Raw genomic sequence first — 25,236 nt, forward strand, 5'->3', positions numbered from 1 at the left:
AGCTCTGACCTTCAGCTCTTGCTGGGTAGGTTTGTGGCCGAGTGTGAAGTGGCTGGGATGAGGATCAGCACCTCCAAATCTGAGACCATGGTTCTCAACCGGAAAAGGGTGGCTTGCCAACTCTGGGTCGTGGGAGAGGTCCTACCTCAAGTGGAGGAGTTTAGGTATCTCGGGATCTTGTTCACGAGTGAGGGTAGGAGGGATCGGGAGATCGACAGGCGGATTGGTTCGGCATCTGCAGTGATGCGGATGCTGAGCCGATCTGTCATGGTGAAGAGAGAGCTGAGCCAGAAAGCCAGGCACTCGATTTACCGGTTGATCTACGTCCCAATCCTCACCTATGGTCATGAGCTTTGGGTAATGACCGAAAGAACGAGATCGCGGATACAAGCGGCCGAAATGAGTTTCCTCCGTAGGGTGGCCGGGCTCAGCCTTAGAGATAGGGTGAGGAGCTCGGACATTCGGGAGGGACTCGGAGTAGAACCGCTGCTCCTCCGGATCGAAAGGAGTCAGTTGAGGTGGTTTGGGCATTTGGTCAGGATGCCTCCTGGACGCCTCCCTGGGGAGGTGTTTCGGGCATGTCCTGCCGGCAGGAGGCCCCTGGGTCGACCCAGGACACGTTGGAGAGGTTACATCTCCAATCTGGTCCGGGAACGCCTTGGGGTCCTGCCGGGGGAGCTGTGGAGGTGGCCGGGGAGAGGACAGTCTGGAGCTCCCTAGTTGGGATGCTGCCCCCGCGACCCAGACCCGGATAAGCGGAGGAAGACGACGACGACCTTCTAGTGAAGATTGTTGCAAACAGAAACATTAAACATGATTACCACCAGAGCCATGTGCTCTGCGCCGCTACCTCCGTCTCTGTAAATGAGGGAAAACACAAATTGATCAAATCCTTTTCTTACCTTTTTAACATTATTTAATGTAAAGTTTAGTTCAGTACAAAGTTTAACTACAACAATCCAACGAGACAGAGGCTGGATTTGTTTCTGAACAGTTTAAACATGTTTTAAAAGGAGACACGTGGGACTCTGTAAAAAACAGCACCTGCTCAGGTCCGGTAGGCCCCACCCATAATGTCGCGGCTGCTGTGGCCCAGTGTGCTCTTTACTGTGGGAAACAGGTAATATGGCTCTGTGACCCCTGGGCTAAATAATAGCTCTACTTCAATTCTAAAGCCAGAATCTCAGTGAGCCATGAGTAACAGAAGGCTCTAGACTTGAGTCTTAGGGCCTCGAAAATGTGAAAACAGTTTTGTTTCAGAGGTTAGTCTCAGCAGGGTGTTGTGGTCTCACAGCTGCTCGTTTTAACACTTTAATATAGATTAGCTGAGTTTTTCATCACCAGTCAGGTAACTTTAAGATCGATTCACACGGTGGGACAATCATGCCGGCTTTTGACCTGAACTCCAACATTCTTAGGGACCTCTGATGATCTTATCAAATAATCCTAGCATGTGTGGTGTGTGTAGAGAGCTCAGGTCTGCTCAGAAGCACGTTGAAACTGCTCTGATCATAAATTCAGTCTTTCAAGCATGTTGAGTTGTCCTTATCTGTCTGATGTTGGAGGACCAACAAGAGCGCTCCTGTTGAACGTGACGCGTAGCCACTCAGAAACCCTAACCCAGTGTTATGTTTAAGCTCGTTGGATTTTCTAAGTGAAAAGGTTTGTGTTTTTGTCTCCATCCGGCTGAGCTCCTGAGGCCATTCTGGCCATCATTTAGTCCCTCGTACACCTTCATCATTTTCTTTGCTTCAATCATATTGTTGATCATTCACATCTCGGACTTTCTTCTGTTGGTATCATTTAAATACAAAAGCCAGAAGAAATAAAATTGGCTGTTATTGTAAATCAAGGACACGTGTATTCATGTGAAACCGAGCCTACTCCTGTCTGGGCATGCTAATGGAAGGGTGGAGATGAGAACAGCTGCTTAAAGACAAAAGAAAAGAAAAACATCTCTAAGATCCAACTCTGGGTTCCCGGCTTTCATTCCAGCTTTGTGAAAGCTCTGTCACACACCAGATGAGGGGATCTCATGTTTGTCTTCAAGATGCATCATCCTGTCCATCAAATAATTGGCATTAGAAAATTTGAGCTTAAAAATGTCCACATGTGTAAAGAGTCACGAGCTGCTTCAGCCCATATCCAGCTCAACACAAACATCACCAAGCACTCCTGGAGTCATTAAACCAGCGAGCCTGCTCTACTCTGGGCGGGCACCATGACAGGCACCGCCCCCATCCTCTCTAGCGTCACCTGGCTGACTGCATAGGAGTGTGTGTGGTTCCCGTGTGTAGAGGTCACCACTGGCTTAAGGCCCACAGCGCCGTTGCTACGCACCATGGTGGAGGGGGACGGGGCAGAGTTCGTTGTGACCACCAGAGTCTTGGGCGAAGGCAGGGTGTGGCTGCCATTGCCAAACGATGTTATTGTTGCCGTAGCAGGTGGCGCGTGGCGGGACGGTGGGGTGGAGCCTGGGGCTGTGACCGCCGCATCGTGGCCCGGAACAGCATTCTGGTTCTGCCTGTGTCCATGAGGTCCATGTGCAGCAGCACCTGTGAAGGTCTGATGGGTGTCTCCATTGTAGCGCGTGTAGGAGTTGGTGTCGTAGTTGGTTTTGGGGTTGTGCCAGTAGCGACTGTTGTATGTGTTTGTGGATGTCAGCGTGTCGTTCTCAGAGGAAGACGCATCTGCATGGAAAGCCTTCACAGAAGAAGATCGCTTTGGAGGCAAATCATCTTCTCTGTTGTGGAGAAACATCAAGTTGTTTTTGTTAGACAATCATCCTCACAAGAACAAGCAGTGTGACACATAGGCCACTGCTTTAAATGGTGTCCAGTTCAACAGGAGCAAAACACATCTGACTGTGGGAGAGAGAGCATACTCTTTTTACTCTCGTTTTATCGCTGAGCCATGCTTTTACATCTGGTAAAACATTTGTAACAGACACATTTAAGTTAGAGATGTTTCTCCAAACCTGGAGTTTTTCACTCTTAGCCAAACTTTTTTTTTATGAGTCGATTGAGAACTCATTCTCATGTATGCAACAGACACATAGTTAGCGTTACACCAACGAACAGCAGAAAGGTTAGTTACATAAAGACAAAAATAACTTCAGTGAAAGAAAATTAAAACAGTCAGAGACGCTACACTGGGTCCGTCCAGGTCAGACTCAGGACACTTATGCAGAGGTGGAACAATTCTAATGAATACACCTGAGCTTATACAAGGTCAGGGGTGGGCAACCCTGGTCCTAGAGAGCCACAGTCCTGCCTGATTTCTGGCCATGCATGAACTTGCAGCTTCTAATTGGCTGAACACACCTGATCAAGGTAATCACCAGCAGGAACAACAAAGCTCTATAGGACCAGGGGTCTCATTTATCAAACACTGCATAGAATCCTGACTAGAACCGTACTTAAGCTCAGCAAAAAAACTGTACTCACGCCAAGTAGGTTTGTGATCTATCAAACATGAAGTACGCACAGCTGCACGCAATCTCCGCTTCATAAATCGGAGACTAACGAGAATATTTCTCAGCTGCATTTTAGTCACATCCCGCCCTCACCACGCCCACTTACTGCCATAAATAGTCAATGCAAAGTGCCTTGTGGATCTCATGCATATACATAAGCAGGCTGTTGCAGCATTTCGATCACGACTGCAGATCAAGGAAGCGGTGCTATTTCACAAGCAGAAGTTGAGGTACCTGTGGGTGAGGTGGAGAAATGAAAGGAAGTGCTTTTGCAAAACAAATAAGAAAATGCACAGAGTGGCACAGCGTTGCTGAAGCCGTCAATGTTGTGAATTCTTCAGAGAGATCTGTGGCGGATATTTAAAAAAAAGGTCCAATCAGGATTCGATCCCCAGACTCCCAGGTGAAAATCGCACGCGCTAACCAGTCAGCCAAACAGAGATCTCCCTTGTCCAAGTAGCGAGGGCGCATGATCAATCGTGTCACAGTGACAGGACACACACACACACCGTCACAAACGCATGACATTCTGTCTCAATCTGTCCCCCTGCTGATATTCTATATTTCGTATTCTGCGCTTCAGGCTGTGTGTGTGTGTGTGTGTGTGTGTGTGTGTGCGTGTGTGTGTGTGTGCGTGTGTGTGTGTGCACTCATGTGAGTGTGCATGCATGTGTGTGTGCATGTGGAGGGTCTTGTACTGCTTCGTTTTCACACAGTACAAGTGATAATGCTGCAGGATTTCATAACTTTATCCTTCTCAGCAGCAGCACTGCAGGTGCTCTCCATGCTCAACATGTGTGTAAGCCATGTCCTTAGTCAACTTAAAGCTGCGCACATTTTTCCGCTAAGCTTTCTTTCATAAATCCCAAAGTTTGCGTGGAAAGTTGCTTACGCAATTTTCCGACCCTGTTTTGTGCGTAAGCAAGCTTGATAAATGAGGCCCCAGGGCTCGAGGTGGACACAGACAGCTCTAATGCATATTTTTTTGAGACTAGAAGAGTCTTGAATACAAGCCGACCTGATTTCGTTGGGAATCTCCTCCTCCTCATATCGATTCTTGTTCCTCCAGTAGAAGAGAGTGACCACCACTAAGAGTGCACAGATGATGAGAGCCAGGACTCCAGTGGCGATGGTGCCCACTATCAGACCCACACTCTGAGGCTGGGCTGCAGGCAGTAGGAGGACATTTCATGTCACAGGGACATCTTGGACAATTTGAAGCAAAAACATCTCACCTTTACATTGTTACTTGGGCAGAAATATGAAGAGTTTCTGCTAAATTTAGCTGTGGCTGGAGGTATTTAAACTTAGAAATAACAGAATTCAAGATTTGATGTGAACTTGTAATGACGTAAACTTCTGTGGACTTTAGGAGACTGGAGCTATCATGGGTCTCACTGTGGTCCAACCACAAACCCCTCAGTCCTGTAGGACAGAAGCTTTAATTGGGTCCTTTAATGGTCTCACGATTCCTGCTGCTGACCAGCAGAGTGGTCGAATGAATGAAGAAATGATTCGTTTGTGTAAGTCAGTTGTTTTCTGCCTCAGTAAAGTGTCACCATACATTTGATATTATTTTAGTCCCAGCTGATTGGAATAGTGCCATAGAGAGTGTAAACACTGTGTTCCTGGCTGGTAACAGCTGTTTGATGCTGCAGGCTGCTCCTGCGGACTTACGCGCTACAACCTGCAGGTTGAGCACACATGTGCTCTTGCCGATGGCGTTGCTGGAGGTGCACTGGTAGAGTCCTGAAGTGCTGGTGCTGATGTTTCTCAGGGTGACGGTCCCCTCCATCTGGTCTGGTGAACATACAGTGATACACAACATGCATCAAGTTACTGTGAGACCAAATAATTCATAACCTACAGAGAAAAAAAGCTAAAGCTTTTTTTACTTCTAAAAACTGCAGAAACTCCGTAAACAGCCCATAGAGGGTGCTGTGTGCCTGCTACAAACATGGATGTCACAGCTGTTCCCTACAGTTGGACCACCTCATATGTAGGTCATGTTACCATCTCATGAGGTTGTCATACGTGTCAGAAACCCTCTAAACATGTTAGAGAAGCAGAAACATTTCTGTTCAGGTGAAATGTAGAAAAACCTGAAAGTAAATAGAAATGTGAACATCTGGAGATCTTGAGACACTGTTATGCAAGACAGTGTTTTCTGTCTAATGACAAGTGGTCACCTCTGAACATCTGGTTTTCTTCTCTTCGGAGCTCATAAAGTTCAAGGAGCTGTCCAGCAGACGATGATGCTGCTTTCTGCTTGAAGGTGTTATTCTAATTAGGTTATTGCTCCGAAATTGACACTTCGTTCTGTGCAGACATCCATCTACCCATCTATTCATCCAATCATCCAACCATCATCCATCCATCCATCATCTATTCATCCAATCGTCCAACCATCATCCATGCATCCATCATCTATTCATCCAATCGTCCAACCATCATCCATCCATCATCTATTCATCCAATCGTCCAACCATCATCCATCCATCATCTATTCATCCAATCATCCAACCATCATCCATCCATCCATCATCTATTCATCCAATCGTCCAACCATCATCCATCCATCATCTATTCATCCAATCGTCCAACCATCATCCATCCATCATCTATTCATCCAATCATCCAACCGTCATCCATCCATCATCTATTCATCCAATCATCCAACCATCATCCATCCATCCATCATCTATTCATCCAATCGTCCAACCATCATCCATCCATCATCTATTCATCCAATCGTCCAACCATCATCCATCCATCATCTATTCATCCAATCATCCAACCATCATCCATCCATCCATCATCTATTCATCCAATCGTCCAACCATCATCCATGCATCCATCAACTATTCATCCAATCGTCCAACCATCATCCATCCATCATCTATTCATCCAATCGTCCAACCATCATCCATCCATCATCTATTCATCCAATCATCCAACCATCATCCATCCATCCATCATCTATTCATCCAATCGTCCAACCATCATCCATCCATCATCTATTCATCCAATCGTCCAACCATCATCCATCCATCATCTATTCATCCAATCATCCAACCATCATCCATCCATCCATCATCTATTCATCCAATCATCCAACCATCATCCATCAATTCAATCATCCAACCATCAATCCATCCATCATCTATTCATCCAATCATCCAACCATCAATCCATCCATTCATCCAATCATCCAACTATCATCCATCTAGTCATGTACCCATCCATCCATCCATCTATTCATCCAATCATCATCCATCTATCCATCTACCCATCCATCCATCTATTCATCCAATCAACCATCATACATCCATCCAGCCATGCCCTGGCATCTCTAATTCCCCACCGCTCCCCCTTAGAATCTCAGCAGTACTCGGACTGGCAAGCATGCCTGGCATCGTGCCGGAGAATGAGGGAGACACTGACTATGCAGAGGAGACTGGTAACGTTTAAGCCATTTATTAATACAGATCAAATGTGTCCGTCATTAAAATATAAAACAAAACCAAATCTCGTTTCCTCCCAGTGACTCTGGACGAAGCGTCCAATGAGGCATCCCGGGCCTAACACGAAGCGGTACAAGTGATAATGCTGCTGGAATTCATAATTGTATCTTCTCAGCAGCAGTACTGTAGGTGCTCTCCAGGTCCTTATTCAACTTAAAGTAGTGAACATTTTTCCACCGTTTTTTTATGAATCCCAAAGTTTAAATGGAAAGTTGCTTACGCAGTTGTCCGACCCCATTTTGTGAGTAAGCAATTTTATAAATGAGTCCCCAGTTCATTTAGCCAATTAGTAAAACGTTTCCTATATGAGGAACCCAGCAGGTTGCATCGAGTGACTGACTAGTGTCAGAGTCTTTACAGCAATCCTCATACTAAGCAAGCATGCAGCGAGAGTGGAGAGAAAAACTCCCTTTTAACTGGAAGAAACCTCCAGAGGATCCTGGCTCAGTATAAGCAGCCATCCTCCACGACTCACTGGGGATGGAGAAGACAGAGCAGACAAAGACACACACACACACACACACACACACACACACACACACACACACACACACACACACACACACACACACACACACACACACACACACACACACACACCCACACACACACCCACACCCACACCAAGTAGTGTGTCTATGGTTACATTGTGATGTCTTAGTAAATATTCTATTTGGATAGAGATAAACTTTATTGTATTTACCCTAGTGGATCTCTAATTAAACGGGTAAACTAGTAGTAGCACATCCAATGCCAAAGAGAGTAGTGTTATCATCAGGAGAGGGAGAATGTATTAGTGGTTAGCAGCAGTGTGCTAGCCGATGGCCCCCTCCATGAGGCCACCACAGCTCAGCAGAACGTCGTTGTAGCTTCTTCTGGGGAGAAAAACACTTAGAGAGAAAATAAAGTTAACAGCTGAAAAAGCAGGGAATAATACAGTTAAAGAGCAGACTGTAGAAGAAAGTAGTAGAGTGTGAAAAGTGGTCAGTGTGTCCTCCAGCAGTCCAACCCTATAGCAGCATAACTACAGAGGTAACTCTGGATAACCTATCCTTTTAGATGGAGGCATGTTGGAGGCAGGGCAAGGGAGAGTCGCCTTTACCGACTGTAAACTCCACCTCCCTCCTTCCATTCGTCCTTCCATCTCTCTGTCCATCCATCCATCCGTCCCTCATTTGGGTCAGCGAGAGGAAAACCTTTGGGCCTGTAACTTGATGGTAGAGCTAATTGAAAAAACAGCTTCTGTCTGGGATTCACCAGTGAAGATGTGTCAACAAGGCACTGTGACGGCCAGCTTGTTTATAATAGTGATGTGACATTCATGAACGAATCAAATCTTTTGAACAGGTTTTCAAAGTTAATGATGAGAGCAGAGTCCCTGCAGAGAGCCGTTCATCTTAACAAACCTCCCTGGAAGTCGGTCAAACTCACCCGCTCAAACTCCACCCACTGCTGTGACGGACGTAGGAGGAACCATAGATATGTATATAAACACACGTTTATATATAACCAACCCTGTGCGCCCTCACGGACACCGCAGGAAGACATTGATCCCCCACCCCCCCCACCAGCCCACCCCTATCTTGGCTTCATTTCGTTCAAAGGAGCCAGTCTTTTGAACGGCTCTTTGAGGTAAACGACAGACTAATGAACGGCTCCCACAAAAGAACCTTAAATCCCATCACTGGTTTATAATACCTTGCATGGCGTTAGGTGGCAGCCTGGGCACTGCATTTAGTTTTTCCCAGGAGTAGGATGGTGTGGGAATCCCTTCTTCTGAGCTGCAGAACAGCATAATGTCACTGCCTACATCCAGTGTTCCCTGGATTCGACATGCTGGCACCGAGGGAGACACTGGAGGGTGGGAAGAGAGGGTAGAGTGCATTAACCACATCACAAACCTTAAGTCAGTTTTTCACATTGATGAAAAAATCCCATTTTTTTAAATAAAGAAAATTGTGATTCAAAATCTCCATTTATTTCTTCTGACATAGGTGTACAGTATTTACCCAACACGGTGAGGCCAATCACACCAATATTCCGCCCCCCTCTGTCTGGGAGGTTGTTGACCAGGCATTGGTAGGTTCCGGTGTCAGACAGCTGGGTGTTGTTGATAAAGATAGAGGCACTTGTGCTTGGCATGGTGGCCACAAAGCCCACACGGCCGTTGAGATGGTTGGCGAGGTTGAACACCTGGCCATTCTGGTAAATTATCACCTAGGTTGGGAAAGTAAAAGGTATCAGATATCACAGAAACCACTGTAATGTCCAGCAATGGTCAGTTTTTAGGTACAGTTTGACCATTCTACATCTGGTCAAAATGTAGACACGAGACTGCATGTGTTCCCTTTAAATCGGCCTGCCTTCAATTAGGGATGTACCGATCAGGTTTTTTGCTGCCGATCACCGATACCGATATCAATGAATGCTGATCACCGATAACGATCACGTGGATTGGCCAGAAATTTTCTACAACATTATAATGAGTGCTACAAACTACATAATCTGGGAATAAAGGAAATGTAACCTATTTTAAAATGGTCTGTATTAGGGTTGTCATGGTGTGAAAATTTAACCTCACGGTTATTGTGACCAAAATTACCACGGTTTTCGGTATTATCGCGATATTTTTTTTAAACATGCTACATTTTCACACAACTAAATAAACCCTGTATGTCAGGAGATATTGTCCTCAGTTTGTGTCTAAATTTTACCTAAAATTTGTTATTTTGTAATTATGTTGTTTATTTGTTAACATTTTTCCCCTTTAGTCTTTAAAATACCAATATTTGCCCATAACTTCTTATTTTTTCTCTGTTTGATGTCATCATATTAAAATTATTAGATCAGATGATACTCAGTACACAAGTAGCCTTCTAATCAGATACTTTTTTACCCTTACTTGAGTAATAAACCCTATATCAGGAAAATATTGTCCTCGGTTTGTGTTCTTCCAGTGAGCTTTGCAGATTTGGGAAAATGTCATCAGGCAGTAATCATTGTTAAATTCATAATTATTCTCAGAGAGAGACCAACTCTTATCTGCCCCTGGGAGCTCCGTAATGCATAGCGTCATTTCAACATGGGGGTGTCCGCGACACGGTTTATATGCAGGTAGCGGCGCTGCGGCTGCTTTATATAGCGACTCGTTGCATTCTCCCTCAACCCAAATCCTCGGATCACGCATTTTAGCTAAAACGCTAACGTTAGCTTGCCTTGCGTTGACTGTAGAGTTGTGGGTGATGGTCACGCAGATGTGTCATGAGATTTGAAGCGTTGCTGCCTTTCACAGACACTTTTTCTGCACGTGCTGCAAACAGGAAAGCTGCCTTCTATAAACTGTCCCTCGGCATTCTTCAAATATCCAAAAGATGCCCGTACTTCCCACTTTGTCTTCTTTGAGGGATAAAAAATGTCCTCCTGAGCACTGCCGTCTCCTCCTTTGGCCATTATTTCAGCTTTAGCTTAAAGAAAGTTTTGGTCGTAAACAACAAAGCGCTCATGTGCCGCCGGCAACTTCAGCAGATGATACGGTGGCTGGTAAGAGTCACCGCGCCTACACCGCAGCCACGGTAAACCCACAGAGATATTATAGAATTTTTTTTTAAAAAACAAGACGGTTATTATTATTGTCAACTTTTTTTTACCGGGGTTTACCGCTACACCGGTTACCGTGACAACCAAACCTGATCGGTCTGCTTTGATCTATTTTGAAAACTCCGATCAAAACCGATAGGGGCGCTATCGGCCGATTGGGATCAAATGCTGATCCATTGGTGCATCCCTACCTTCATCCCATCAGCTGGAGCTCAGAGCCTCTCTGCAGCTCTGAACACATGATAACGAATTGTCAACAATGATGTTCTCTCCTCAAGGTCCAATCTTCCCTTATCGTCCTACAGGATTCTTCATGCCTCTTAATAAGGAACACTCGCAGCTCGGATTAGTTGCTAAATTAAAGAATGATTTCTTAAATTAAATATGAACTTTTAAAACTTATAAGTTAAATAATCATTAAATAAACGTTTGTTTATTGCTACTCATAATAATTATAATATAATGAAATGCTTTCATTAATCTGTGCTTGAGTCAGTCAATCAATCAATCAATCAATACTTTATTAATCCCAGAGGGAAATTAGAGTTTCAGTACACACAATTCAGAGATCAGACATACATGGGCATAGACACATGACAAGAATTGGTGACTGTGGTCATTGGACCACCAATCCGAGGGGGGGGGGGGGGGGGGGGTCGGGTTTTCACAGCATCTGTCTGCATTCCTTCGTGGGGGTATTAGTTGCTTGCAGCTCAAGGCTACCAGGGCGTCAGATTCAGATAACAAGAATTTGTTTGGGTCAGGCTGAGATAATTTTCCTCTCTGCCTTCAGTCTTTAAACTGATCATTCCAGTCCTTCAGTGAAACCAATTTGGGGTTTTTAAACCTCTCCGAGATTGCTTCCATTTTGCGCACTAATACCGGTATTGCAGCTAGAACATTGTCCAGCTTACTATTCACCTCGAGTAGCGTCCCAGTCTGAGAAGTCTCCACACGGATGGTGCTAGGGCAGCTCGATTATGGCAAAAATAATAATCACGATTATGGTGACTGAAATTGAGATCACGATTATTTAGGACGATTTTTCTATTTATGTTGATTTTATTTGTTTTTATTCAGTCATAAAATTGCTCAGGGCACAATCAGGACAAAAATAAACAAGAAACAAGACGATCACTAAAATAACTCCTGATTCCCAGTATAAAAAGACCAATATACTTATAGCTCATAGTTTATGACCCAAGGAATATAGACCTTGGTTTAGCTCATTTATGTCTAACCAGTAAAGACCCAAATACCAATATCTTGCAAATACTGACAGCAAGAATTATACAGTGGCATTTATAACAAATACATGCAAATAAATTGATGTTCACAAAATGTTGCGTAACATTTATTGAAGTCGTGTCAAGGTGCTGTAGCAGTGTGCACTAGCATCGTGTCCTCAGAGAGATCAGTTATTATTTATCAGCATGAGGAACTTACTTCTATTTCTACCTTATTTATAAACTATTTATTTACAGGTCCATCAGTTAATGTAATAATTGTCCCAACCACAGCTGCACCCCCACCCCCCAACCCGGTCTCACAGCAATAGGGGCAAGCTGCACGTATGTTTAGCACGCTGCACGCGCACATTTAGCCGTTTTTAGCGGCTCAGGAGCCCGCAGGTACGGTGTGTGTGTCACTCACTCTGGTTACTCCAACAGGGAGCCGACTCTGAGAGCTGTTTCTTTAGCGACCGACACATCACTACATCATTCCCTTTCCTGATGTCCTGAAGAACGGTCCGGAGCACAGGTGGAGTGTTTAGCTAACCTGCAGGAAATGTCGATGACAGTTATCCAGAAAGTAGCTAAGGGTTACCAGAGATGTTTCTGAGGTGTTCGCTAGGTACTTTTTAGATTTAAAAAGTCAAGAAGGGGGTCTGAGAAGCTGTTAGAAATAGCGTCAAAGTCGCCAGGTTGGCAACACCCTAGGAGGAGCGTTTCATTTGCAACTCAGGGCAGTGCAAGTGGGAGGAGCAAATAATCGGCTTGTTTTGTTTTTTATAATCGTTCAAAACTCAGATCGTAATCGTGATTAAAATTCGATTAATTGAGCAGCCCTAGACAGTGCTTTCCGTGGGTGCGGGTCGCCCTCCAATTGCTCCAGTCTTCCCAAATTTTCAGAAAACCAGATATCCTCCCACTCCAATCAGGAGAAATCCAGTGATCATCAGGCCGAATATCCACACGTCTTCGACATCCTCAATGGACAGCTGGCTGAGGCATATGATCTTCCATTCCCTCCAGGAATCCAGCATATATCCCACCGGGTGTGTCCCCTGTGGACATGTGGGAGCCCCCTGCTCCGTTCTCATTGTTGAAAAAATCTTATCGCATTGAATGACCAATTTATCAATTCCATGGTTAAAAAATAGGGTTTTTCAGAAGAAATTCAGAGAAGCGCTCTGTGGGCAGACAGGACAAAGAGCCTTGGGAAAAAAGATAAGGGAGTGAAAGAGAGAAGCGTCTGTACTCCGCGAGTGCCTTGAAGAAGAGGGACTGAAGTTGCAAATGAAAGTTATGATTACATTGATTGATATGTTGATATGACAAGGTCATCACCATTTGCACTCACACAAGGACAAAGTAAAGTTAAGTTAAATGTGTGACACATAGAAAGTCCTTTACCCCAGATCAGAACATCCGGTATCAAAGAAGGTGTGTTTCTGAGTTGTCTTGGTAATATTCCTCAACTTGTCAACCTCTGGTTGGCTACACAAATCATAACATGAGAACATTAAAACCAGATCACTCTGGTGATTCATCAGTTCTTGAGAAAGCTTCAGACTGGCCATCTGAAGCAAAACCTCTTTAACCATCAAAATCTTTTTGCACCTGCGAAGCTGATAAAGTAAATGGTTCCTGCAGATAGTGTTCAGACTCCTTAAGAGTCCCAGACACGCAGTTCCATCAGTCTGTCGTGACCCGAGACATCTCTGGACTGAAGAGTCAGTACTACGGTTTCTACAGCCCTTTGGTGCCAGAGGTCATCCGACCTCTCTGACCTTTGGATCCACGAGGAGGGTCTCCAGAACGGGTGAAGTAGACACACAGATAGCGTCTGATGTGTTTTTGATAATAATCAACTTCATAGCTTAATGCAAACCAAATTTTTTTACACCCAGAAGTCAGCTCTCCTAGATACGGAAGTTCTGATATCGCATTCACACATAGGCACCATACACTACACCTGCTCCATCTAGATCCATCCACTCACAGTAAATGTTAGTTAACATGTCATGTTTTAATTGTTTTAAAAATAAATTCTTACTTTTATAAACCTGACTCTTTCCTAAATCAAAACGAAGTTTACAATCCCTGAATAAAGCAAAGAATCCTAGAATCTTCTGATTAAACACAGTAAAGACCAAGCAGGTCGATACCCTATGTTTATATAGAGTATCACAGCTTATTGGTCAGAAGTAGAAGTAATATATATTCAGCTCTTAAAACACTCAATTTATCAATCCCTACACCAAGAAATGATACAAAGCAAAGGACGTGATATCCATGAATGCACAAAACTGACAAAAACTGAAGAAATCAAATAAGAGAATTTTAGATTTTTTTTTCCTTGTCAGTAAAAAAAATTATTAAATTTCAGCTCCTGACATTTTTATTGAGCCATCTATTCGCATTTCTTTCACTAGAGGGAGACCTGTGTCCATCAGACAGAAACAGGAAGTGGTCAGACTGTAAGTAGTGCACTGAAACTGTCTTTGATTTCCCAAGAAACAAAGAGATGAACTAAATGTGGCTTTTTCCTGTCGTGACTTGAGGGAAGGGTCACCCTAAAAGTACGCTTTCATGTGAGGTTCCTCAGATAAAAGCATACGCTAAACAAAATGTACAACTGAAAACATTTTATCTTGGAAATGAAGAAACTGAAATGTAGACGCAACCGAGTCAGCACTGAGGGCAAAACCAGAGTCGTTAGTGGATAATTACAGCAACGCTGATGAGTCGTGTGTGTATGTAACATATGAACGTTTCCACATTGTGGGGACATTTTGCTGGTCCACACAATGCTAAGCACCCTAACACTTGGGTTTACAGGCATGGTGTGAATTACCTTTAGTTTAGGCTAGGGTTAGGAAAAGAACCCCATTGGTTAAGGGTTAGGCTATGTGGAGTCACTAAAATGAATGGAAGTAAAAGGACACACACACACACACACACACACACACACGCACGCACGCACGCACACACACACACGCACGCACACACACACACACACACACACACACACACACACACACACACACACACGGAATCAAAGGGCCTTTTCACTTTGTGTGCCTGAAGTGGCCAAAGACCAAGTCAGAGAAACAAGCAGCACCAATGAAGCAGTTCTGATGATTCTTATGAAAGGGTGTGTGTGTGTGTGTGTGTGTGTGTGTGTGTGTGTGTGTGTGTGTGTGTGTGTGTGTGTGTGTGTGTGTGTGTGTTCCTGAGTGCTGAATGCTGGCTTTGTCCTCTCATCTGCAGATGAATAGGCAGCTCCTCCACTGAGATGAGAGCCTACAACTGCATCTCCTTTTAGCCTGTGTGCGTCTTAGCATACGTTGCTCGTGTGTTCCTGTCTAATCATTTAAACTAATTAAGTTTTTATTAGATTCTGCCTCATTCCCAGAGGTTTTTGTCTGCCTGCTTTATTGTTTTTGACAGATACCACCTGCTGTGACCCAGCTCCAGTCTACTGATGATCTAACAATATAATCTGCTTGCTGACTGAAAGTGATCCGATCAATCGGCCTGCACTCAGTTCCTGTGTGCAGCTAAAGGGATGAGCTTTTAAAGTGGCTTCTTTCACATTTTCAGTTTCTGCCTGATTCGTTGTTCCTTCCTTATCCATTTAGGGTGTGTAAAAACCATCTCCCTCGCTGGAGTGACCTGCTTGGCTTTGTGGCTCTGCACTGACAGAAAAGAGGCCATGGCTGGCTCTCAGATGGCCAATGGTCCCAAGAGCTCTAGCCTCCGTTTCATCCTCTCTCCTGAAACCCTGCGCACAGGAGAAGGACAGACATCTGAACACGACGCCCTACTTCCTGACTTTTCCATTGGCTCCATAATCCTCTACTGGACCTGACATAAAATGTTCCACAGATTCTCTGTCACAGCACCAACTGCATGATCATATCCTACTTCCAGCTGACCCCATGAGAACCCCTTTGGCAGCAGACATGAAGGATTCTGGCACAGTCTCAGTAGAGCCTTCATTAAATTCTAAACCCCCCCCCCCCCACACACACACACACACGCACGCACGCACACACACACACACACACACACACATCCTTCTTAACTGACTGAAAAACAGTGCAAACATTAGCTGTTTTCCCTTTGAGACATCCAGAAAAATATGAACCAATTTCACCAGAACCTGGCACCATAGTGCAGTACACTAATGCTTACTAACATACTAGCAGCATACTGCTCTACAGTAGTACCAGACATGAGTTGAAAGTGTGGCACGTAAATTGAAGCAGTTCACCTTAAAAATCCTTAAATTTGACTATATGACCATGTTCTATGAGAAAAAGTCCTTCCCCTGGCCTCTACAGCTAAATGAATCTTTTACACGAGCCTACCACGTTGACCAATAGAGTTGTGCTTCAGCTGTCAGTAAACGGGAACACGTCCCAGTCACCAGAGTGCACAATGGTGTTTCCAATGGCTCACACCACAATGAAGAATCACAAGTTGCAGATCTGAAGATACAGATTCCTTGATTGTCTCAAATTTTCAAACAAATTTTAAAAGTTAAAAGGGCTTCTGTGAAATTCGTTTTACAGTTTGACAGTGGCGTAGAACTTGTATGGGAGACGCTTTGAAAATCTATATAATTAAAAGAAACATGGTTTGTTGCCACGGTGATGTTCTGTCCAGCTGGTCCAGTCACAGCCAGAGTTGTCAAATAAAAGCTACCTGGAGCTAGCTGGAGAAGAGGATGATTGAACAAAAGGTGATTTTATCATTTGTGTATTTGAGCTAATAGTTAGTGTAGGTTTTGATCTAATGCAATATCAGAATATTGTTTGTAGTAGTAGCATTAGCAGTTAGCGCTAGCATCACAGTTGTCTTCTCTGTTAGTAGTCTGAGCGTGAGGAGATGAAAGTGTGGAGAACTGTCTCAAGTTCAGAGCGGGACAGAACGGGACTCAGCTTAGCAACATTCCTGAGATGGAAGAAGGAAGAGCGAACAAGACAACTGACATGAGAATCCAGGGTGAGAGCTGGATCAAAGGTCACACCAAGATTCCTGACAGACGGTTTGGTGTGAGAAGCAAGCTGACCAAGAGAGTCTCTGACTTTGGGAACCAGCTTGTCTGGGGCACAGATGAGGATCTCAGTCTTATCTTCATTCAGCTGTAGAAAGCTCCCAGCCATCCAGGTTTTAATAGAGTCTAAGCAGGTGTGTAACAGCTGCAGCTTAGACATCTCATGGGGCTTAAAGCAGATGTACAGTTGGATGTCATCTACATAAAGATGGTAGGAGATTCCTTTAAAGGAGCTCAGGATGTGCTGAAGAGGAAGCAGATAGAGGAGGAAGAGCAGAGGCCCCAGCACAGAACTTTGTGGGACACCATGGGTAAGGGAGGTGGTGGAAGACCTAAAATTGGGAGACAGCCACAGAAAAGGAGCGCCAAGAAAGATAAGAGGAGAACCACTCCAGAGCAGTTGCTGATAGGCCTACCCAGTCTCTCAGCCTCTCCAGTAGCAGGTGATGGTCAACAGTGTCAAAGGCTGCAGTCAGGTCCAGCAGAACCAGAACAGAACAGTCCCCTGCATCACTGTGAGTCAGAAGGTCATTAGAGACCCGAAGAAGAGCTGTTTCAGTAGAATGAGCTCTACGAAAACCTGACTGTAAGCAATCATAGATGTTATTTTCATCAAGGGCAGCAGTGAGCTGTTTAGCCACAACCTTTTCCAAGATCTTGGAGATTAACGGAAGTTTAAGCCCCCTTCAGACAGGCAACAAAAAACGGAAATGTTCAGGACTCTGTCCGTAAGACCTTTGTGTCTGAATACAAACATCCGGATAACCTTTTCCGTAATTAAACCGGACGACACCCCTGGTAACAGGTCCGGACTTGTCACGGACAAGGTGGCTGCTTCAGACTGGTGAGGTCGAGTTCCGGACAGGGAGGAGGGGGAGGAGGAGGGGACCAGGGGACGCTGTGTGCACCTAGATAGCTCGATCCTGTAGCATGCGGCGAACCATGGCTGCTCGCCTCCTACAGTACCGTCTCTTAGACACGCGACAGAGCTCTTCACACCGCTTCCGTGATTCCTTTTAACCATTGAGCTTCATCATCCAGGTCTCTTATGCATCTTCGTGTGTGCAGAATTATGCTTAACATAAGTCTGATCAGTGAGAGGAATTCTATCTCATGTACGCCCGCCGCACTATGTCGCCGCAAAGTGACCAGACGTTGTAGAGCTGCATGGAAGATGGTCTCTGAAAACAACAGCAAGGCCTCCACCACGACCAGAACCCCGGGGCTGGCTAAGAAAAGAATAACCACTCGGGCAGAGTTCAATCAGACCAGAATAATCAGAGGTTTGCTGCCAAACAAAAAATCTAGGTTTTTAGAGAGAATTAGATCATTGAGCAGGAAGGACTTATTATTAACAGAGCGGGTATTTAATAGAGCCATGCTGAGTGAGGTGGGGGAATCAGAACCTACAGAACCAGCTAGAGTTAGTGGACATAAATTAGCAGGGCTAGATCCACAGCGTTTATTAAAACCACTTAAGGAGGGAACAGGAGGAGAAACCACTGAGGAATGAGGATAAACTGACCTTAAAAAACTTGGACGGAGAAACCGCACTGCAACACGGCCTGGCGGGAATGCGGAAGTGGCGCTCAAGTTGCCAAACAAAGGAATAGAAGCTAGAAGATCACGCCAGTGTTTACTAGATAAACCACGCTTTAAGAGAAGTCTTATCTCACCTGGATTCCTGCTCGTTTACCTCTTTTCCTCCGACGTTTTCCCGGGACCGGATAAACATTGCTGGAGGCGTCCTGGTTGGAATCGTTGTTTGGTTCCAGGCCAGTGCGCCACTCAGATAAACAAACAGGGAGGTATGTCCTCGGTGCATCTTGGGCGATCGTGAACGAATGGAAGGACAAAAGAGTCTGGCGATCATAGGAGATGGTAGCAGGGACACTACTGAAGAGGATCGCAGACAGGAGCAAGGTGGAAAAGAGGAGGTTAGTGGAGAAAAGCTTGAAAAAGTGGCCGGTGACTGCGGCTAAGCCAAGCACAGGCGCCATCTTGTTACCGACCGGAAGCGGGGATTCAACATCGGGGACAAACAAACTTACTGAGTTTAGAATATGAGACAAGTTGTCAGTAGTGCCAGGATTTGGATTTGATGTCAGGTATCAGAAAAGATATTTAGCAACAAAAGAACAGAATAAAGTAAAATTAAGAAACTCACTATCCTTGGTCCTCCTCAAAGGGAGGACGACTCCCGTTGGGTCTGAAAGACATCTCTGCTCACGCCCCTGGTGATGATCCTGCAGATTCCTTCCAACTGAGATCCTCACCTCTATGTGACTGAAAACCCGCGCTCGTCTCCACCGCACCCCATGAGAGAGAGTGAGAGAGACGTAGTGGAAGAGGCCATGCAAGGACCATTATTTCTGATGACATAAGAGCAACTTTGGTGGACCATGTCATAAACAATGGTCTGACTATGAGGGAAGCTGGGCAGAGTCCACCCTAATCTAAGCCGTTTGACAATTTCTTTCCATAATTAGGACATTCAGACTGGAAAACAGGTATGTCTTCATCTCTCTACTCAGACTGTATCACATCTACCTCTACCGTATTTCAGGGTGATCCTTTTTGAACAGAAGTAGTAGTTTTGTGAAACATACCGTGTTGTAACATGTTGAGATGTTTCAGTACTGTGTATATACAGTACTGTAAAAATAAGCCATCCAATAACAATTTGTTGTTGCATTTTTCTACAGAATGGCTAGAAGAACTACTGGAGGTGGACGCCAATGCCTGTTCACCCAAAAGCAAGAACTTGCCATTGTCAACGTAGTCAGGTTGGAGGAAATATCATTGTGTGTCGCCATAAGCCTCAGAGGGCTACTGCGCCATCACTCCAAACTGGGTCCATATAATGCACAACACATGTCACATTTCTAGATGCATCTAAGGATGCAGTTATACAGGACAGACCAGAGCAGGCCAGGTTTGTTGTTGTCCGGGATAATGTTGGTTTCCATCGGACTGCTATCGTCCAGGACTGGTTCACCAACCATGATCAATTTGATGTTGTGTATTTGCCCCCTCAAGCCTGGTTTATGCTTCTCCGTCAGCTCCGCAAGGGACAGACACGCATGGATTGACGGAAGCGTTTTGCTCTCATACTTCTCCGTCTCCTGGAGAGTGTTGCAAAGCAATTCCCCGGCAGGACAACAGAGGGTGTAGCGCTGTTCTGTGGTATCATGTCATGTATCGGTCCAAGATCCTTTGTTTATATTGTGTTTTTTGTGTATATAAGAGACTTTTAACACGGACATATTTGTCTCTCATTCTCCCACCGCTTCATGCGCTCCCCACCTCTAAACCCACGTTTCCTGTCATTTCCGTCCACAAATAAAACGCTTGCTGCGCATCTTTTCACTCCTCCAGTCACGGGAGGATGAAACGTTCATATTTTTAGAGTTTTTTCGCGAGGTATTCTTCAAGCTGCTCCGTGTCTGCCGCTAGTTAAACTCAGCTCTCTTTGCAATGGCGGTGCTGTAAACAACAGCGGCATCCTGACCAATCACAAGCTTGCGTAATCCGTCTCGTTCGACGGATGTTTAAAAAAGTGGGCTCGACTCCGTACGTACTTGCGTGCCTGCCGGAGCCCTACGCAAGGACGGATAATGGCGCTGCGTGTGCTCCACACTGACGCAGACGGAGAAGCATAAATCAGGCTTTACTCGCCAATTCTGAACCCTATAGAGGAGTTTTTTTCCGCTTGGAGATGGTGCGTATATGACCACCAACCACATGCCCGCATGCCTCTTCTGCAGGCAATGGAACAGGCCTGCAGAGACATTGAGGTAAGGTCAATCCATGGCTGGATACGGCACACAAGGGGATATTTTCCCCGGTGCTTAGCTAGAGAAGACACTGCTGAGATGTTGATGAGCTCCTGTGGCCAGACCCCAGCAGATGGTAGGATCCATAAGGCCACTCGCACAATTGTGTTTTTCTACGTTTACAGTAATTTATTGTTTGTTGTTTTTATTTTTTTGTGTTAATTGAATTTACAGTACAGTAAAGTACACAACTGTAATTTACAGTATTTAGTGTTTCTGGGTGTTGTGGAAACGTTTCTTCTGTTGAACTGAATAAAAACAATGGAAACAAAAGCTTGCAGTGTTTTATAAAGTAGACTAGTGTGTTGCTGCTGATTTGTAGGTTTATTCATATGATACAAGTGGGCATAATTTTGTCATTAGTCATTTTGACAAATCATTGTTAGTTTCAATTTGACATAGATGTGAATGGTTTTTTTCACGGTGTTGGGTCTTATTTTCTTGTGTGTAGAGTTTTGTTATGATGAGCCAAGTTTTGCAAAATGTGTTCAAGCAATGGGCCAAAACTGTAATTTATTAAGCCTATAATTTAATTTTACTCAGTAACGGATATGATTTAAAATGTAGCAAACTACAATTCTTTAAAAAAAACTTAAATAAAAACAAAAGTACAGATTTTAAAAACGACTTAAAAAGTATAAGTAGGCAAAAAAGCTACTCAATTACAGTAACATGAGTAAATGTAATTTGTTACTTTCGACCCCTGGTATTAACTTAAACCCCAAACAACCAAAGGACAATGCTCTCTGTAGAGGTACAAACAAACGGGCCTCACAATAGGCTTCCAACTTAAAGTGCTCTAACCATACAAAAGTGCCTAAGCACATGAGCTCAAAATCTTAAAGAGGTAATTTAACAAAGTCTCAACTTACTCAAAGAGACTAAACCAAAGCAGCCAGTTTAACAAAGTGTCAAAATACTCAGACTAAACCAATGCTGTTATCAGCCTGGAGCCAACTACATTAACTAGAGTGGCTAACTACTACTAAAGAGAGCAAATTCACTCCACTAAGAATACTTGACTTGAATCATTCTCAGACTCCGAACTTGTCCTCTCTGACTGAACCATCTCAACCAACTCCTGTCTGACTGAACCATCTCCTCTCCTTAAATGAGAGTTCAGCGGCTCCTTAAGCAGCAGCTGCAGCTGATAAGCTTGATGGGGAGCAGCTGGGTGGAGCCTTCAGCAGGCTTCACTGCATGTAGCTGAACCTGACAGGAAAATAACTGGAAAATAACAGAGCTGAACAGCAGCAATATGGTAAGATGGCAGAAAGGTGTGCATGTTTTCCCCTGGGGTTGTAACACCATCCCTCTAAAAGAAGTTGTTTAAGAAGGACCATTGTTAGCCCAAAACATAAGAACATTCTTAAACAAAGAACTCTGGACATGGACAGAATGTAAACTAAAGAAAAAGAGCCCCGCTAACTGCCTAACAGAAACTAACTAAGACAGGGTCTTTATGCGAGGTAAAGGTGGGTAAATTAAGCACATGTGAGGAAATCACATACAAACCAGCAAAGAGAGGGGTGGCCCATTGGCAAGCCCGTCCCAGCTGTTCCTGGGGAGCCCCTGAGATGACAGTGACTGCCAACACTAACCTCCATTCTCACAGAACTACAAAAATAACAAACAGGCTTACCCCAAAGAGGATAAGCCTCTAAGGCAGTGGTTCCCAATCTTTTTCCCAAGGGACCCCTTTTTTACCAGTAAAATTTTTGACGACCCCCTCCCATTCTCTCTTCCAGTACAAACAGTATTAAGAAATGATAAAATTGTTCAAGCACATTTTAATATGCTTTGATTCAATAGATAACAGTAATGGGCTGATTGGCTGCACCTGGCGGTAAGGCGTTTCCTGTTTTCAGTGTTGCACTCCGTGTAGCTGTTTGGTGTTTGGGGCTCGCTAAAGCTGGTTTAATTTCTCTGTACTTGGATATCTCTGAGTTATTGTAGCACAAAAGCACTCTAAAACACACATTTTCTGTTGTTCCACCTAGCTTTTAGGGAACCATTTGAGTTTGCACGCAGTTTATTTGGTACTGAACAGTTTGCTCGTCCAGTTAGCTTAGCCTCAGCACGGCTATGGCTACTTCTGTCTCTGCTTCTCCGTCTCCTATCTCTTGCTCTCTGTGTCAGATGTTTAGTTACTCCTCTGCCTCCTTTAGTGATAATGGTACGTGTAATAAATGTAGCATTTTTGTAGCTTTGGAGGCGAGGGTGTCGGAATTGGAGTCCCGGCTCCGCGCTGTTGAAAAACCCGTAAACAGCCATAGCTACTTAGCTAGCGCGGGGCTAACTAGCTCAGAACAACCACGTAGCGACCCTCCAGTGGAACCCGAGCAGCCGGGACCTCAGGCCGGCTGGGTGACGGTACGCAGGAAGCATAGAACCCAGCCCGTGGGTCACCACCAACCCGTCCACATTTCTAATAGATTTTCCCCGCTCAGTAACGCACCCACTGATAAGCCGACTCTGATCATTGGCAGCTCCATAGTCAGAAACGTGGCATTAGAGACTCCAGCAACCATAGTTAAATGTTTACCTGGGGCCAGAGCGGGCGACATTAAATCTTATCTGAAACTGCTGGCTAAGGATAAGCGTAAATACAGTAAGATTGTTATTCACACTGGCGGTAACGACACCCGGTTACGCCAATCGGAGGTCACTAAAATTAATGTTGCTTCGGTGTGTAAGTTTGCCAAAACAATGTCGGACTCCGTAATTTTCTCTGGCCCCCTGCCTGATCGGACCAGTGACGACATGTTTAGCCGCATGCTGTCCTTCAACCGCTGGTTGTCTAGGTGGTGTCCTGAAAACAACGTGGGCTACATTGATAATTGGAAAACTTTTTGGGGAAAACCTGGTCTGATGCGGAGAGACGGCATCCATCCCTCTTTGGATGGTGCAGCTCTTCTTTCTAGGAATATGGCCAGTTTTATTAGTCCTCCATGACAACCCAGGGTCCAGACCAGGAAGCAGAGTCGTAGTTTAACCCACCCCTCTGCAGCTTCTGTACTGTTACCCACCCACTACCCCATAGAGACAGTGTCCTGCCCACGGCCAAAACCACACAGATTAAATATCAGGCTTAATAAAGCAAATCATGGAAATCTCATAAATATTAGAACAAATTCAACTGAGCAGAAAACTAGAAAAATTAAATGTGGGTTGTTGAACATTAGATCCATTTTTTCTAAGACCTTGTTAGTTAATGAGTTGATTTGTGATAATCAGATCTCTTTGCTCTCTCTCACAGAATCCTGGCTGTAGCAAGAGGACTATGTTAGCTTAAACGAGTCGACTCCTTCAAATTATTTAAATCATCATATTGCTCGAAGTACAGGGCGAGGAGGAGGAGTGGCAACCATTTTTCATTCGGACTTATTAATCAGTCCCTTACAGATTAATAGTTACAGTTCGTTTGAACATCTTATTCTTAGTTTTCCTAATCCAGATAGCAAAACTGTAAAACCACTCTTGTTTGTAGTTTTATATCGTCCACCAGGCCCTTACTCTGAGTTTTTGGATCAGATCTCTGATTTTTTATCTGATTTGGTGCTAAATACTGATAAGGTCATTGTAGTGGGGGATTTCAACATTCATGTGGACATCGAAAATGATTGCCTCAATGTAGCCTTTAGTAATATCTTAGACTCAATTGGTTTTACTCAAAGAATACATAGCTCCACCCACTCCTGCCATCATACATTGGACCTTGTTCTGACTTATGGCATTGAGTGTGAGGAAATAACAATCTTTCCACATAATCCAGTCCTCTCGGACCACTTTCTGATAACCTTTGAGTTTTTTATAACTGAGTTCTCGAGACATGAAAGTAAATTTCATTATAGTCGGTCTCTATCTGACAATGCAGTTGCGTCTTTTAAATCAACTGTTCCATCTTTACTGTCCTCAGCATCTCAGAGGCATGTAGCAGAGGGCAATATTTTCAGTTCTAGCCCCTCACAAATTGATGCCTTAGTTCATCATGTGAATTCCTCTTTACGTGTGGCATTAGATGATGTTGCCCCTTTAAAAAAGAAGGTAATTAGGGACAGGAAGTTGGCTCCCTGGTTTAACTCTCATCTACGAGCCTTAAAACAAAACTCTAGGAAATTGGAGAGAACATGGTGCTCTACGCACCATGAGGAGGCCTACCTGTCCTGGAAAAATAGTCTTGTGCTTTATAAAAATAAGCTTCAACAAACTAGAACTGCTTATTTTTCAGCATTAATTGAGGAGAATAAGCATAATCCTAAATTTCTTTTCAGCACAGTTGCTAAACTTACACAGAATCATAGCTCTGAGCCATCTATTCCCTTAGCCCTCAGCAGCAATGACTTCATGGGATTTTTTACAAGTAAAATTAATTCTATTAGAGACAAAATCTTTAGCATCCTCCCTAATGCGATTTTTTCTTCCTCAGTAAGTGAGGCAGCTTCAGACGTGACTCTAGAACCTCATCTGTGCTTGAACCGTTTTGATCCAGTTGAGCTTTCAGAGTTATCAAAAA

The 25,236-nt window shown here is 44.3% G+C and overlaps 1 protein-coding gene across 1 annotated transcript in view; it reads right to left on the reverse strand.

Moving 5' to 3' along the window:
- Window positions 1-2,151: 2,151 nt before the first annotated feature.
- The window catches only part of igsf11 (immunoglobulin superfamily member 11), a 249,882-nt gene continuing 226,797 nt past the window's right edge, over window positions 2,152-25,236 (reverse strand). Inside the window, exons 4-8 of the mRNA XM_054734683.2 lie at window positions 9,009-9,216; window positions 8,698-8,853; window positions 5,153-5,275; window positions 4,494-4,641; window positions 2,152-2,743 (exon numbers count right to left, since the gene is read on the reverse strand). Of these exons, the coding sequence (XP_054590658.2) occupies window positions 2,185-2,743; window positions 4,494-4,641; window positions 5,153-5,275; window positions 8,698-8,853; window positions 9,009-9,216 (1,194 nt within the window). The 3' untranslated portion in view covers window positions 2,152-2,184. The remainder of the gene's footprint in view (window positions 2,744-4,493; window positions 4,642-5,152; window positions 5,276-8,697; window positions 8,854-9,008; window positions 9,217-25,236) is intronic.

This window comes from Nothobranchius furzeri, chromosome 13, assembly GCF_043380555.1.
Source record: "Nothobranchius furzeri strain GRZ-AD chromosome 13, NfurGRZ-RIMD1, whole genome shotgun sequence".
In the NCBI taxonomy this organism is placed as follows: Eukaryota; Metazoa; Chordata; class Actinopteri; order Cyprinodontiformes; family Nothobranchiidae; genus Nothobranchius; species Nothobranchius furzeri.